This window comes from Monoraphidium neglectum (assembly GCF_000611645.1).
Source record: "Monoraphidium neglectum strain SAG 48.87 unplaced genomic scaffold scaffold00563, whole genome shotgun sequence".
Taxonomy (NCBI): Eukaryota; Viridiplantae; Chlorophyta; class Chlorophyceae; order Sphaeropleales; family Selenastraceae; genus Monoraphidium; species Monoraphidium neglectum.
This window is the reverse complement of record NW_014013065.1, coordinates 7,511-21,968: the sequence shown is the minus strand read 5'-3', so window position 1 is coordinate 21,968 and position 14,458 is coordinate 7,511. Positions and strand designations below refer to the sequence as shown.

General features: G+C 70.9%; 3 protein-coding genes across 3 annotated transcripts in view; all 3 read right to left on the bottom strand.

Annotated features, from left to right (window-relative positions):
- Positions 1 to 274: 274 nt before the first annotated feature.
- Positions 275 to 6,612, bottom strand: MNEG_4163 (hypothetical protein; the record flags this gene model as incomplete). Its single annotated transcript, XM_014047360.1, has 8 exons — positions 275 to 478; positions 676 to 1,215; positions 1,508 to 1,721; positions 1,962 to 2,077; positions 2,494 to 4,488; positions 4,652 to 6,228; positions 6,340 to 6,432; positions 6,540 to 6,612. 8 exons carry the CDS (start codon positions 6,610 to 6,612, stop codon positions 275 to 277), a joined length of 4,812 nt encoding a protein of 1,603 aa, XP_013902814.1.
- A 2,721-nt stretch (positions 6,613 to 9,333) lies between these two features.
- On the bottom strand, positions 9,334 to 11,813 carry MNEG_4162 (hypothetical protein; the record flags this gene model as incomplete). Its single annotated transcript, XM_014047359.1, has 3 exons — positions 9,334 to 11,403; positions 11,601 to 11,712; positions 11,773 to 11,813. 3 exons carry the CDS (start codon positions 11,811 to 11,813, stop codon positions 9,334 to 9,336), a joined length of 2,223 nt encoding a protein of 740 aa, XP_013902813.1.
- Positions 11,814 to 13,051: 1,238 nt separating this feature from the next.
- The window catches only part of MNEG_4161 (hypothetical protein), a gene marked incomplete at both ends in the record, with an annotated part of 8,837 nt that continues 7,430 nt past the window's right edge, over positions 13,052 to 14,458 (bottom strand). The window contains 3 exons of the mRNA XM_014047358.1: positions 13,052 to 13,588; positions 13,793 to 13,945; positions 14,286 to 14,429. Of these exons, the coding sequence (XP_013902812.1) occupies positions 13,052 to 13,588; positions 13,793 to 13,945; positions 14,286 to 14,429 (834 nt within the window). The remainder of the gene's footprint in view (positions 13,589 to 13,792; positions 13,946 to 14,285; positions 14,430 to 14,458) is intronic.

Genomic DNA, 14,458 nt, shown 5'->3' with positions numbered 1-14,458 from the left:
GGGGGGGGGGGGGGGGGGGGATGGGGCGCGCGGCGGCGTCGAGCGCAGGGGGTAATGGTGAGACGCAGGGCGGGCGGCGGAGTGTGGTGCGAATGACGCGGGCCGGCGGCGCTCGGGAGGGCGCGGGCCGGCCGCGCCGGCCGGGTGGGCGGTCGGGAAGCCCGGGGCGAGCGCCACGGGCCTTGGTGCCGTGCGCCGTCGGCCGCGCGTACGCTGACCTGCTCTTGCGCCTGTTCCATTGCAACCGTGCCCCTCCTGCCCCCCAAGAGCCTCGTCAGTTCTCATATTCCAGATCAGGCCCCCACCTCAGGTCCTGGGCGCTGGGGGTGAAAAGGTAATCTTGCTGCCCCCGCCGGCTGGCCGCGCGCCGCCACGCGTGCGGGCAGGCCGGATGGCGCCACCACTCTGGGCCGGCGACCCACTCCAGCCCCGGGGGCGGCGCGGAGGGGCCCGGCGGCGCGCCGCCGTTGCCGTGCTCCTGCGGACAGGGCGGTTGGGTGCAGCTCGGCATTTCGGGCTTGTTGGCTGCAAAAGGAGGCTCGAGACCCCTACCTCAATCCATTCTACGCTAACTGCAGACCCAAACAACAAGCAGAGTGGGAGGTGCCATCCTCCTCCAGCAACACCCGCCACCCGCTCGACCGGAAGCTGCGCAGGCGCCTCTCAAACCCCCACCTGCACCACCTCGCGCCACAGCCGCAGCTCCTCCGCAGAGCGCAGCCGCCGGAGCTCCAGCCGCGGCGCGCCCTCGATCGGCAGCAGGCTGCCGCCCGTCGGCCCGTCCCCGCCCTCGAGCCAATCCAGGCCATCACAACCACCGCCACACACCGCCGCCGCACCCTCGTCCCCGCTGGCTTCATCGCCGCAAGCGCCGTCCCAGCCAGCAGCGCGCCCGGCAGGCCGCCCGGCCGCCGCCTCGCGCAGCAACCGCACGGCTGCGGCGCGGCGCGCCTCATCCAACCCGTCGCACCGCGGGTTGGCGCACGTCAATGCCGCCGCCTTGACCGCCGCACCGCCGCCGCCCTCAGCCGTCGCCGCCGCCGCCGCCCCCTGCCGCATCTCCGCGCAGCAGGGCACGCAGTAGTCCCAAGTGCAGGCCGGGCAGCTGCGGTGCAGGTCCACTATGTTCGTGGCGCAGCGGTCGCACTGGGGCCGCTCTGCATAGTCCAGGGGCGCCACAGGCACCGACTCCAGCGCCAGGCCGTCCTGCAGGGCCTTTTGGGGCGCGGGCGGGGCGGCGGAGGGCGGGCGATGGGTCCGCGTTTGCGGGGCCAGTGAAGGGTACAGGGAGCAGGGCGCGGGGTCGGGGCGTGGGCGGGCGAGAACGCGGCGCGGCGCCGCCTGAGAGGGAGGCGTGCAGTCACGCGGGCTCGACCCCGCCGCCCAGCCGGGCCAGGAGCCTAGTCTGCTGACTGCGATCCGGCCCTTCCACGATCTGGTGCGGCTGCCTCGGACGCCTCTACCTCATACTTTTTGGTCACCAGCCCATTTCACCCGTCCGACCCACCTCGGCCTCAAAGTCTCCAAGCATCAACGCCAGCTGCGGCGCCGCGTGCGCCATGACGCGCGCCGCGTGCGCGCGCCGCTCCGCGCCCTCGTGCCGCGGCGCACAGAACGCCGACGCGCGCAGGCAGTTGCGGCAGCTGCAGATGCCGCGGCACTTGGGGCAGCGCCGCATGAGATCCGCGACCGACAGGTGCGGGTAGCGCGACTCCAGGCAGCTGTGGAGGGGGCGATTCATATCACGTAGGGCAGAGAGGCGGGGATTGGCCGCTTCAACGGGGTGACAGGCCGCTGCGCGGCGCGCAGGGCCCACATCCCCATTGTGCTGCCGGCGCGGCGCGTGGTGACGCCTCTCCCCGCGCGCCGCGCCAGCCTAACAGACGCCAGCGCCCGCCCCGAGGCGGCCCCGCAGCGCCTCTGCATGCTCCGCGGTCGTGTGAGGGGCCATCGAAACTCACGCTTGGCAGTAAGACCAAGGGGAGGTGCAGCCCCCGCAGGCCCAGGCCACGTGCTGCCCCTGGCAGTCGTGGCAGGCCTTGCTGAGCTTGGCGGCCTGCCCCAGCTCCCTGCCGTCCTGTGCAGGGGTTCGCGCATGGCGGGTGCGTGGACGGGATTGTTTGTGTGTGTATCTGGACGAGTGTATTCATGGGAATGCGTGTGGGTGTGGGTGTGTAAGCGTGTGGGTGTGGGTGTTGGAGCGCGTGGGTGTGAGAGCGTGTTATTGGAGTATGTGTGTGTATGGGGCTGTGTGTGTGTGTATGTGAATGTGGGGAGGGGGAGGTAAGGCGAGATGAGTGCGGTGGGCTCGAGGAAAAGAGGGGGCAAGCCCAGCCACGTGATGCAGCGCCCCGCCGCGAGAAAGAGGCAGCGACCACGCAGCCGGCCGACTGCGCCGCCTTCGGCGCCCGCCCGCAACGTCGGCGAGGCGCGGCCCCTCTGCACTCTCCTGCGTTCGCTGCCTCGGGCGCGCCCGCGGGCTCCCACGCCCACCTGCTTGAACAGGTGGATCCTCGGCCGCTGGCCCGCGCGCCCCAGCCGCTCCACCACGGCCTTGACCTCAGGCGTGAGGGTCATACACGGCACCCTCGCCCCATACCACCACCGTGACAGGTCGACGGGCTGCTTGGTCACACAGGCTGTGCAGTCTTTGTCGAGTGCGGCCAGCCCAAACCCCTTCAGCCGCGGCACGCCCGGCGGCGGGGCACCCTCCGCGCCGCGCATCGCCTCGTCGACGGATTCGTAGCTCACTGGGGCGGCCCTCACGCCGCCGGCCACAGGGGGCGGCGCAGCCACGCGCGTTGGGGCCGCCGGGGCCGCCGGCGCCGCCGGGGGCGGCGGCAGAGCGTGCGGGGCCGCGGCGCGGGCAAGCGCGGGCGTCGGCTGGATCCTCCGCCCCGGCCCAGCCGCTGGCAACGGCGCCGCGGCGCGTGCAGGCGAGCCTGCAGGCGGCGGCGGGACCGCGACGGCGCGCCGCTGCTCTCCATAGTGGCACTCGCCCGACAGGGGGATCCCCGCGGCCTTCAGCGCCCCGCCCTCGCCGCCCCCGGAGCCCGCCTGCCCGCTCTCCGCGCCCCGCGGCCGCTCCCTGCCGCGGCCGTCAGGCGAGCATGCCTCTGCCGGCAGCCGCGTGATCCCGCCGCCGCTGCCGCTCCGCGCCGCCCGCTGGCCCGCGCACGCGCCCCGCGGCGCCGGAAACGGCGCCGCGGCAGCGGCGGCGCTGCCGCCCGTCCATCTCCGCCTCGCGCCGCGTGGCAGCTGCGCACCTGGGTTCTCATCTGCCCTCTGCTTTCCTGTGGCCATCAGCTGCAGCACCTCAGCATCGCTGAGCTGGCGCTGCTGCTTGACGCGCTGTAGCAGCGGCATATCGTCCTCTGAGGCTAGGGCCTGCTCGCAGGCGGGGCCTGCCGCAGCCCGGGGCTCAACACTGGCCTCTTGCTGCTGCTGCTGCTGCTGCTGCTGCTGCTGCTGCTGCTGCTGCTGCGCGTCTTGCTGGTCCTGCTGCTGCTGCTGCTGCTGCTGGGGCTGCTGCTCCTCCTCCTGCTGCTCCTTCTGCTGCTGCTGCTGCTGCTGCTGCTGCTGCTGCTGCTGCTGCTGCTGCTGCTGCTTCTGCTGGTGCTGCTCCCACTCCTGCAGCAGTTCCTGCTGCTGCTTCTGCAGCTGCTGCTCCACCCGCAGCTGCTGCTGCTCCTGCTCCTGCTGCTGCTCCTGCTCCTGCTGCTGCTCCTGCTGCGGCTGGTGCAGCTGTTGGTGCTGCTGGTGCTGCTGGTGCTCCTCCTCCTGCTGCTGCTCCTCCTCCTCATGCTGCTCCTCCCCGCCCTCCCCCTCCTTCTGCGGCTGCTGCTGCAGCCCCTGCAGCTCAGTCTCACCGCCCTCCCGACCGGCACCGCCCCTCTCGCCGCCCGTGCGGCGGCCGCTCGCCATAACGCCGCTTCCCGCCTCCGTCACATCGTGCCGCGGTGCATGCCCCGCGGCGCCAGCCGCGTGCGCCATCTCGTCGGGCTCCGCCAAGCCCTCACGCGGCCGGCAAGCGCCGACCGCTCGGTGCCCATTTTGCAGACGGTGCTCCTGCTGCCCCTCCTGCACCTGTTGCTGCTGCTGCTGCTGCCCCTGCTGCTGCTGCCCCTGCTGCTGCCGCTCGCGCTGTTGCTGGTCCTGCCCCTCGCCCGCATCGCCCTGGCGCGCGCCGCCGCCGGTTGCGATTACCAGCGTCACCCGCGCCCCCCCCTCCAGCCTCCAACACTCAGCCCTGGCGGACTCTCCGACGACGCCGACAATGCCCTGAGCGTGCTGCCCGCACACGTGGCTGCTCGGGGTCACCGCGCATGCGGCCGGCACCCCGCTGGCCACGCCGTCCACCACCAGGTGCAAATCGAAGGGATCCCCTTTCCGCCACGCCTTTGGCAGCTGCCTGAACATCCCAATTGGCATCCGCAGGTCGTACTTGCCGCGCCCGCGGTCCCTGCACGTGACCTTCAACGGCCGGTCCTGCGGGCGCGTGGGAAACGCCCGGTTGTGGATCAGAATGGACCCGATGAGGGGTGCGGCCCCAGCTAGTCCCAAGAGCGGTCTCAGCTACGCATGCATGGCGCGAGCCTTGTCGCGTGAGCGAGCAGGCCAGACTCCCCCGTCGGCCGCGAGAGGTGCGCACCTGGCGCCATTCCTGGGGCGCCGCCTCCGCCGCCTCTGCGCATGCCGCACCCTCAGCACCCCCCAGCGGATGCTCTCGCGCTTCCGCAGGCTCTGTCTCCGGCTCAGCTGCGCCGTCGCGCTGCGCCGCGCCCTCAGGCTCCTCCAAGCGCGAGTGCGGCCGGCGCAAATCCTCCCCCGTCCCCCTGCCGCCGCGGGTCCGCCGCTCCTGCTTGCTGTCGGCGCCGGCGGCGCCAGGTCGAGCGGCTGCAGCCGAGGCCTCCCGCTCACAGCCACCCCCTGCCTCCTCCACTTCCGCACGTCCCTGCTCTGCCCCCTCACAGCCCGCAGACCCACCATCCAGCAGCGGGCCGGCCCCCTCCTCGCCCAGACCGGCTGCCGCGTCCGCCGCCGCCACCTGCCCGGCCCCCATGCCGGCCGCCGCCGCATCCCCGCGCTGGCCCTCCGTTGCATCTTCGACCCGCGGCGCCTCTTGTGGCGAGAGGCTCCCCCTGCTGGCGCCGCCCGGCCCCAGAGAGCGACGCTTCGGCAGCAGCATCAGTGGCCCCGCCCGCTGCTGCAAGCCTCCGTTAGGCACCCCACAATTGGCCAGGCGGCCGCTGCGCGTTGCCGGGCTCTCTGGGCTGCCCACAGCCAACGGCCCCGCCACCGCCACCGCTGGGTGGCCGCTGAGGCTGGTGCTCCGCTGCCGGGTCGAGCGCACAGCGTGCGCAGGCGCGTCCCCGGGACCGCCGGCGGCCGCCGCACCTGCCTCGGGGCTTGATGGTGCAACCCTGCGCATCCGGCGCCTGGCGCCGCCGAGGCCGGTCTGCTGCTCGTCGTGCGCCTGCGCGCCGCCGCCCGCCTCGGCTGCCGTCGGATGCGGCGCGCCCCCGCCACCGGCCGCTGCCCTCCTTGATGCCGCGCTGCCGCGCCGCGCCGCGGCCTGTTGCGTGGCGCATGGCGAGGTCGCTGCCTCGGGCGCAGCGGGTGGGGCGCCGTCTGACTGGGGCTGCGATGAAAGCTGCTGCTGCTGCTGCTGCTGCTGCTGCCGCTGCTGCTCCTGCTCCTGCTGCTTTTCTTGCTGCTCCTGCTGCTGCTGCTGCTCCTGCTGCTCCAACTGCTGAAGTCTGACCCTGTCGCGCGCCACCTGCAGGCGCACCTCGCGCACCTGCTGCTCCCGCCACTCGCCGGCGCCCGCGGCGCGGGCGCGGTTGCTCCTGCGGACGCGTGTCTTCGCTTCCGCATCTCTCGCATCTGCAAGCTCGGCGTCGCACTCTTGCAACATCCGCAGCACCCGCTCGCGCTCGGCCTCGGCCCGCGCCACCCGCATCGCCTCTGGTCCCGGCTCCAGCTCGGCCCGCGCGCGTCCCCTGTCTTCGTCCTCGCGCACGTCGTTGAGCGCTACGGTCTCGCGGAAGTGCAGGTCGCGCGCGCGCAGCCGCTGCATCTCGCGGCGCCGCGCGGCCGCAGGCGAGGCGCCGTCGCCGACTGTAGCGGCGTCGCCGCCGCCGGCGCGGGGGTGGTCGTCTGCGATGAGGCGCGCCGCGTCCTCGTCCCACTCCACCTCATGGTACTGACCATCCGCGTCGTGCAGCACTGCGTGAGGCGCCGGGCGTGATTGGCTTTTGGGGATGTTTCGGGGGCGCGTGCATGGGTTGCAGCTGGTGGAAGGCGGTCGGCGCGGCAGGATGGCGAGCTGCTGCTCACCTTGGATGCGTTTGAGATCGGCGTTGTAGGCATAGATATGGCCAGCGTACCACTCCCCCTCGACAAAGTAGACCGCACAGCGCGAGAAAGGCGCTGCGACGCGCGCGGGCGACATGCGCGGGCGACAGGCGGGGTGTCGCGGCAGTGAGCGGCGATCGTGGACGGCACAGGGCAACATGCCGAGCTGGTATGCCACGTACCTGGATCCCCTTGTATGACGGGCCAAGGACATTTTTCGGGCGTGTCCTTGCTTTGCTTCTTGCGCTTGCCCATGTTGCACAGACACAAACAAGTGTATCTCCAAGATGCCTGGTATATGACTCTAATATACCTTAGTAAACAGATTTCGCGGCTCTAAGCGACAAGGACACATGATCTGTGCGCGAAGACGCTGCGCGGCTTCGGCAAGAGGCAAGAGCTGGGCAATTCGTATACAACGAGGCAAACCTTGCACTCAATCGCGTGGAAGGCCTTCAAATGAACGGAGTCCGTCAAGCGAAAGTCATATCTGCGCCAGCCAGATCTTGTGCAGCAAGGCGGGAAGGTGCCAATGCACTTGCTGCCTGCAACCAGACGCGTATCGCGGTTCCAACTGCCACTGGACCTGGTCTGCGATCACCACAGCATGCATACGGTATGGCACCGCTACTCGGCCGGCTGCAAGTCTCGGACAAGAACAGACACAAGTTTGACACATTCCAGGCACCGCCCCACTTGTCGGCGACCGGGCAGCCAGCACGGGAAACCCACCCATCTCAAGCGTCCCCGTGAGCAGTCAAAGCCGCTTCCCTACTGGCACATGCGAACACGCCTTTCTCATCATCAGCCTGTTACTCGCCAAGTTTTTGTGTGTCTCCGCAGCAACGTCGCTTCTTGCCGCCCTCTTCTTATGACGACCTCGGGCAAAAATGCAGCAGACTCCAGGCAAACAACGCTCTCTCAAAATGGCACCAGGCGTGGCGTGCAAGCGTGCCGGCGCGTGTGCTCACGAGCGGCGCACGCGGCCGAGCACACCGTGTGGGTTGAAATCGGCCCCAGAGCACCTGGGGTGCCGCGGGCCCCATGGGCGCGCAGAACAAATACATCGGGGCGCGATGGCATGCCGGCCCGCTGGCGGCCGCACGCATGCGGGGCAAAAAAGCGCGGGCGATGCTGCAGCGGTAGCTGGGCGCCTGGAGAATTGGCTTGGGATTGCAGCCGGCGCGTCGGGGCCGTGGCTGGTCAAAAATCCCGGGATACGGAAGCACAACGCGGGCGGTGCCAGGGAGCGGGAAATGTCAAAAGCCCGCCGAGCGCCGACGGCGGGAATCCACACAGAAACATGGGGCGCAGGGCTGCGCCCGTGACCCCTCGCGCGCACCACATGGGGTCCTTGCCAAAGGGGGGTACTCGCGTGCTGCTCTCTGCGGGGCGCCCCCACATCGATCCAAAACGACGGGTAGAGCGCCTGGTCTGCGCAGGGGGTGATTCAGGGGCGATGCTCCCCCCCTTCCCCGCCGTTGCAAGGGGCGGCGGGGACGAAAAGGAAGGGCCGAAAGCCCGTGCTGCGGGGCCGGCGCGCAGGGGCCGCGGCGCAAGGGGCACCAAACCAAAAATCGCACGCCCAAAACACGCCCCCCCTCCCGCAAGCCGGAGCGACGGGCCGCATGCGCGAGGCAGCGTGTAGGGTGACGGGGGCGCGCGGGGCCGCTGCACGCGCCGGGCTTGCTGTGAGGGCCGCCCGTGCTGCATGGGTGGTGATTGTTTGTTGTGCGCTCGAAAACAGCCATGCGCACGGCATCGCCGCAAAACGGGCGGGCCTGCGATTGCTGCACACGGGTGGGCTGCCGCCCTTGCCAAAAAACCCCGGCGTGTGCTGTTGCGAAAGCAGGAGCGCAAGTGCATCCGTGTTTGCGTTGTCCCCGCGGCTTGGCGGCGGAGATGCTGCGCTCTGGGTCAAAAACGGCGCGGTGAACTCCAGCAGCTGAGCCCGGCGCCAATGGCAAAAGGGGTACGGGTGCGGGCGGCCCCTGCACCCTGCGCGCATGCTCCAAAGGCACGCCCGAGACACGCCCTCAGACACACAAAGTGGAGTGCGGCGGCCCGACATGAGGTGTGCACGCTCGGCAGGGCGCGTGCGGCGGCAACACACGTGCCGCCACGGTGCTTAGGATGAGGCGCGCCACCTTGCATGCCGAGGCGGATAGGCCACACAGCGCCACAGATAGGCCAAATGTCGCGGCGCCACGGCTGGCGAACCTCGGTGGGGCCGGGCAGTTTAGTGAAAAGGGCGCTCAGCAAGGGGACGCGCGCTGCCAAAATGGCGGGGCCGTTGCAGCGCGCGGAGGCGCCTGCGCGCGGGAACGCCTGTGCGCCGGCCGTGCCGTCAGAATGCTGCGCCCCACCCCGGCGCACGCGCCCTCGGAACGGATGGGTCCCAGGCCGGGCGCCGCCCCGCGCGGCCACTGCTGGTAAGGTGGATGGAGGCGGATCCGGCCGCCCTTGCGGGGGGGCCTGCGCATGGCGAGCGGGGCCCCGGCGCGGCCGCAAAAAGCGCCTTTCATTCCTTGTTTTGTTGCCAAAAATGGGTGAGTGCGCGGGGCGCCGCCGGCAGGGCGCGCCGCACACGGGCCACGGCGCCCGACCGACGGCGAGTCGGCGGGGGAGGGGCAGGGCGGCGATGCCCCGCAACGGGCCTGCTTGCAGGGGCCTGCCTGCGTGGCGTTGCAATTGCTGTGATGTTCGCCGGAAATAAGACGGGGCCGCCACAGGGGGTTTGCGCGGCGGCAGGGAGCCGCAGAGCCGCCCTGCGCGCCGCCCGCGCCCCCACGTCCTCCATGCGGGGCTGGATTGCCCCGCCAAAATGTCGAGCATGCTCGGTTGGAAGCGAAAACCAAAAACAGCGCGGGGCGCCCTGCTAGGCCGCCGCCGCCGCCGCCGCCACCGCATGCCAAGTGTGCAGCGTGCCGGCAGGGGCAGTCATGCGGGGCCCACAGGACGGGGGTTCTCATCTCATCACAGGAACGACAGATCGAGCCCCGGCGGGGGCGCGCTGCTGGGGGCGCCGCCCGGCAGCAGGCCGGGGAAGTGTGGGTGGGGCAGGCCCATCGAGGCGGGCAGCAGCCCGCCCGGCGCGTGGCCGCCAATGGCACCGGTGCCGCCATGGTATGACGGGTCGAAACCGCCGGACCCAAGGGTTGCTGCCAGCTCAAGCACCTGCTGCGGCGTCAGCCCCGCGGCCGCAGCCGCCGCCAGGGCCCGCTGCGAGGCGTAATGCTGCTGCAGCAGCGCAGCTTGCGCGTGCGCGTGCAGCTCGGCGGCGTCGGGCACGGGCGCGGGGGCGGGGGCGGGGCCGCCGGGGCCGAGCGAGTGCAGCAGCGCCGCGGCGGCCGCAGGGTGCATGCCGTGCGCAGCCGCGAGGGCATCGCTCAGGTTTTGCTGCTGTTGCTGCTGCTGGATGCTCGCGGCCGCCGCGGCAGTGGCGGCAGCCATCGCCTGCTGCTGCGCGGCGCCAAACCCGCCAAGCGCGCCCAGTCCCGCGTGGCGATAGGCGCCCTGGGCAAAGGCCATCGCATTAAGGGCTTGCATGGCGTCGCCGCCTGCGAAGCCACCCCCGCCCACGGAGGCCGCGGCGGCGGCGGCGGCGGCCGCCATGTGCGCCGATAGCGCCGCCGCGCCGAGCGGCGCGGGCGCGCCGCCGGCGCCGCTGACGCGCGGCGACGCAGACAGCGCGCGCGACAGCCCGAGCGCGCCCTGCCCGCTGCCCACGCCCGTGCCGCCGCCGGGCCCCAGCCCTCCAAACCCGCCGAACCCGCCGCCGCCGTCCTCCGAGCAGCTCTGCCCGCCCCCGCCGCCGCCGCAGCCGCCGTCGCCCGGCGCGCCCGGCAGGCGCTTGATGCGGTGCTTCAGGTGCTCCAGCTTCGAGGGCAGCTTCTTCAGCCGCAGCGGCGTAATCTCCAGCGCGCGGCCCTCCAGGCGGTACCCGTTCAGCGCCCGCAGCGCGCGCTCGGCGTCCTCTATCGTCTCGTAGATGACGACCCCGTGGCCGGCGCTGCGGCCGTCCGAGTGATACTGCACCTCGCAAGCGATCATGCGGCCAAACTTGCCGAAGACGCCCTGCAGGCGCGCGCTCGTGATGTGCTGGTGGAGCTTGGATATGAACAGCGCGTTGACCTTGCAGCCGGGCTTTCGCGAGATGTCGGGGCACGCCTTTGCGGCCGCGGACGCCTGCGCCCACTGGGCGGCCACGAACGCGCGGAACGCGGGCGTGCAGGCCGCCGCGACGTTCTGCGGCTTGGCGAAGCGCACGCGCAGCACGGGCAGCGCGGGGAGCGCCAGCGGCGGCGGCGGCGGCGCCGCGGCGGCGGCGGCTGCGGCGGGCGACGAGGGCGGCCTGTCGCCGGGGGCGCCTAACGGGGGCTCGGGCGAGGAGGCCGCCGCGTCGGCCAGAGGGCTCTGGGCGGCATCAGGTGCTGGGGATGAGGGCGGGCTGTTTGGCTGCTGCTGTTGCTGCTGGTCGCCCTCCTGTCCCCTGCAGGCCTCGTCGCTGTGCTGCGGCAGCATTGTTTCCTTGGCTGACGCCGCCGCAGGCGGCGCCGCGCTACTGTCCTTAGAATGTTGGTCGAAAGCGCCGCTCGGCTCCGCGTCCGTGCCGCCAGCTGCGGCGTCGTCGGCCCCCAGCTCGCTCTGGGGCCGTGGGGAGCCGTCCGCCGCGCTGCCGGCGCGCGGCGTGAGGGCCAGCGGCGTCAGAGACAGCGCGTCGCTCGGCGCGCTGCTGGCGCGCGGCGTGAGGCCGCACCAGCGCGGCGCGAGCGCGTCGCCGGCTGGGTCCGCCTGCGCCGCTGCCCCGGCCCGCCCGCCAAGCGCCGCGGCCAGCGCGGGGCCGTCAAGCGGCGGCCCGCCGCCGCCCGCGCGTGCGCAGGCTGCGCCCGCGAGCGAGGCGGGGGTGCAAGGCGAGTCGGGCATGCGCGGCTGCAGCGCGCGCTTGGCCATGCAGGCGCCGGTATGGTCTGCGAAGACGACGTAGCAATGCAGGCGCCGGCCAGTCACGGAGCCCCCCTCGTCCTTGGCCACCTCGGGCGCAGCCTGCGCAGTAGGGGGCGGCGCTGCATACGTGGGGGGGTGCCAGGCGAGCCGCCAGACTTTTGAAAGTCCAGGGCGTCACAAGCACGACGCAGCATTCGCAGCTGCGGCCGCAGCAGAGCCTGCAGCGCGGCGTCTCTGAGGAAGCCACCGAGCAAGGTCAACAACAACCACAAGCGTTGCCGTCGGTCCCGCCGCACCTCTGCGTACTGCACCGGGCCATACGCTGTCATGAGCTCTGACAGCTTGGACGCCGTCATTGTCAGCGGCAGCCCCTCAATGTGCAGCGCCCGCAGCAGTCCCACGGACTTGCTGCAGGGAGTAATGAGCAGGTGTTGGTGCGTCTCAAACGGGCCAAATCCCGGATCTCACCCGGCATAGGTTGCACAGCCTCTGTTTTGGCGGCAGATCATGGCCACGAGACGACCCACGGCCCCTAGTTCCCATTTTACTTTGTAAAACTCGCATAACCCTTGAAAGTTTGCCCGCGCAAGAGGAGAGGGGGTCTCTCCGTCCACTCGACACGTCAGCCGTCACGGCCTCACCCGAGCCGGGGCCACTGGGCTTGCCCAAGCGCACACGGCTCTGTGCATGTTGAAAAACTACAAGTCACAACGTTTACTGCGCGTAGGCAGCCCCTTGCTCTTGACATTTTTTCCTCCTCACCTGCATGTGCACCCGTCCTCGGCCACGCTGCTCGCTGCCGCGGGGGTGCAGCATACATCTCCCATCGGCGATTCCATCGTGCTGCTATCATGCTGGTGCGGCCCCGGCGTGCACAGCGTGTCAAGGAGACTGCTCAAAAACATGCCGCCTCCAGCCTGCGGAGTTCGTGCTCGACCCTCTGCCGGGCTGAAAAATTAGTTGGACGCCCCCTCGTCAGCCGTCCCTCCCTTGTCCGCTGACCGCGGGATCTACTAGGCAGGGCGGTCGCTAGGTGGTGCGACAACTTGAACAGGGAGCGGGCATTGTGAGCTGCTATTAAATGGTTTGACGGGCCACGATGCTGCACCAGCCGGCAATCATTCAGCGGCTCGCCGCGTCCGCTCGCTTTCTCAGGAGGAGTCAACGCTGACCGTCACGCGCTGACGCAGGCGCACTCGCATGCCGGCGCGGCTGGTAGGCGACCCACATGCTCAAGCAAGGCCCCCATAACAACAGCGATTGTTTCTGATACAAGTCTCGGTGGACAGAGTACAGGCAGGGATACCCCACTCGCTTTAAAGCTTTGAGCACTCTACTGCTTGCCTGAAGCCTGCCATTGCTGTGCTCCGGGTGAGACGGGGCCGGCTGACTACGCCATTGAGGTGTGCTTTCATCGCTAGCCAAAGCAGTTGCCCTTGATCAAAGCCCTGCAGGAGCGACCGAATGAACGACCCAAGGCGCGCCCGTTCCAGCCAGCTAGCCAGTCACCCCTGCGCCTCCCAATGAACCGGAAGTTCGCCCTCCAACAAAGCCCTTACACCAGCACTCTGAGCAGCTATCTATACACAGCCAGGAAGCTGCAGCAACAAGCGGAAGACCCCAGGCGTGCCTGCGAAGCAACAGCAACAATCAAGGGTGCAGCAGCGCCCGAAAGCCTCAAAACTCCGGGTGCCCCTGCGCCCTGCGCTTGCCCGACAGGCGGCCCGCGGCCGGGCGCCCCCATGCGTCACTGCTGCTGCCTCGCGGCGAGCGGCGCCATGGACAGCAGGGCGGGGTAGGTGCCCAGGGACCGTTTGAGCTCGTCCAGGTCTGGCGCCAACTCAGTAGGGACCGGCAGGATGGGCACGCCCGCCCCCGCATCCCCCTCCGCCGCCGCCGCCTGCGCCTTGCCCGCCGCCGCCGCGCCCTTGCCGCCGGCGCCGGCACTGGCGCCGGCGCGCCGCGCGCGCGGGCTGCCGGCCTTGGGGCTGCCGCCCAGCGGCGGCGGCAGGTGCGCGCCGTGGTGCGGGTGCGCGTGGCCGACGTGCCGCTGCTGATGCTGCTGCTGCTGCTGCTGCTGCTCCTGATCCTGCTGTTGCTCCTGCTGCCCGGCGCCGCCGTGCCGACGCGCTGCCGCGCCCGCCGCGGCGGCGCCGTCCGCGCCGGAGGCGGCGCCCTTGAGCGGCACCACGCGCACTGACAGCTTTCTGCGCTGCGGGCTGAGGGGCCAAAGGTATTTATCAAACAGCGCCTGCACCTCCGCCAGCGTCGCGCCCCGCAGCACCTGTGGCGTTGGCGTCGTTTGGATTGAGTGCGTGGGTGGTGGTGCAATTGCTGTGCTCGCAGGCGGAAGAGCGACGTGCGTGGGCGGCGTTGAGGGGCGCGGCGGCCAGGTCTGGCGGATCAGCGGCCTGCCGGGCGCGCCGAGGCGGGTGGCGGGGGCGCAGACTCCTGCGCGCCGCTGTGCGATGTGGGGACGGGGGCCCACCTGTGCCTCCTGCTCGCGCCCGAGGAAGTCGTGGCGGCCGGACCAGATCGCGTCCCAAGCGCGGTCGCCCTCCTGGCCCAGCGCCGTGTCGCGCGTCAGCTTGTTCGAGATCAGCGCGTCCCGGTGGCGGTCAAACTCCGCCTGCGGCAGCGCCTGCAGTTGTCAAAGGTTGGGCAGGTGGGGTTGGCCTCGTGATGCGTGCGGCGGGGGGCGCGCCATGTTCTCCGCTGGAGGCTGGGTCGCCCAGGCGGCAGGGTTAAAAGGACGGGCACCGGCTGTCGCAAGTGGGAGTCCGATGAGCTGGCCATGCTGCTGACAGCCCACACGTTGTTCGGTGACGCAACACCAGCAACATGACAATTGCATATGCGCAAGTGCGCGCGCTCATACACACGCACACACGCACGCCACGCACGCACCCACAAGCACACACCCTCAACGCATGCCCATAAACCCTCAACACACGCGCACAAGCCCTCAACCCACAACCCACCTGCAGCGTCCCCCTGAACTCGGCCAGGAAGGCCTCCACCCGCCCCTCCACATGATCCACGCCATACGCAGCAGACACCACCACCACGCAGAACCCCAGCACCCCGTGCGTCAGCCGCGAGCCGCTGTGCACCGTGTAGCCAAGCTGCAGGGCGGGGCGGGGTGGGGCGGGGG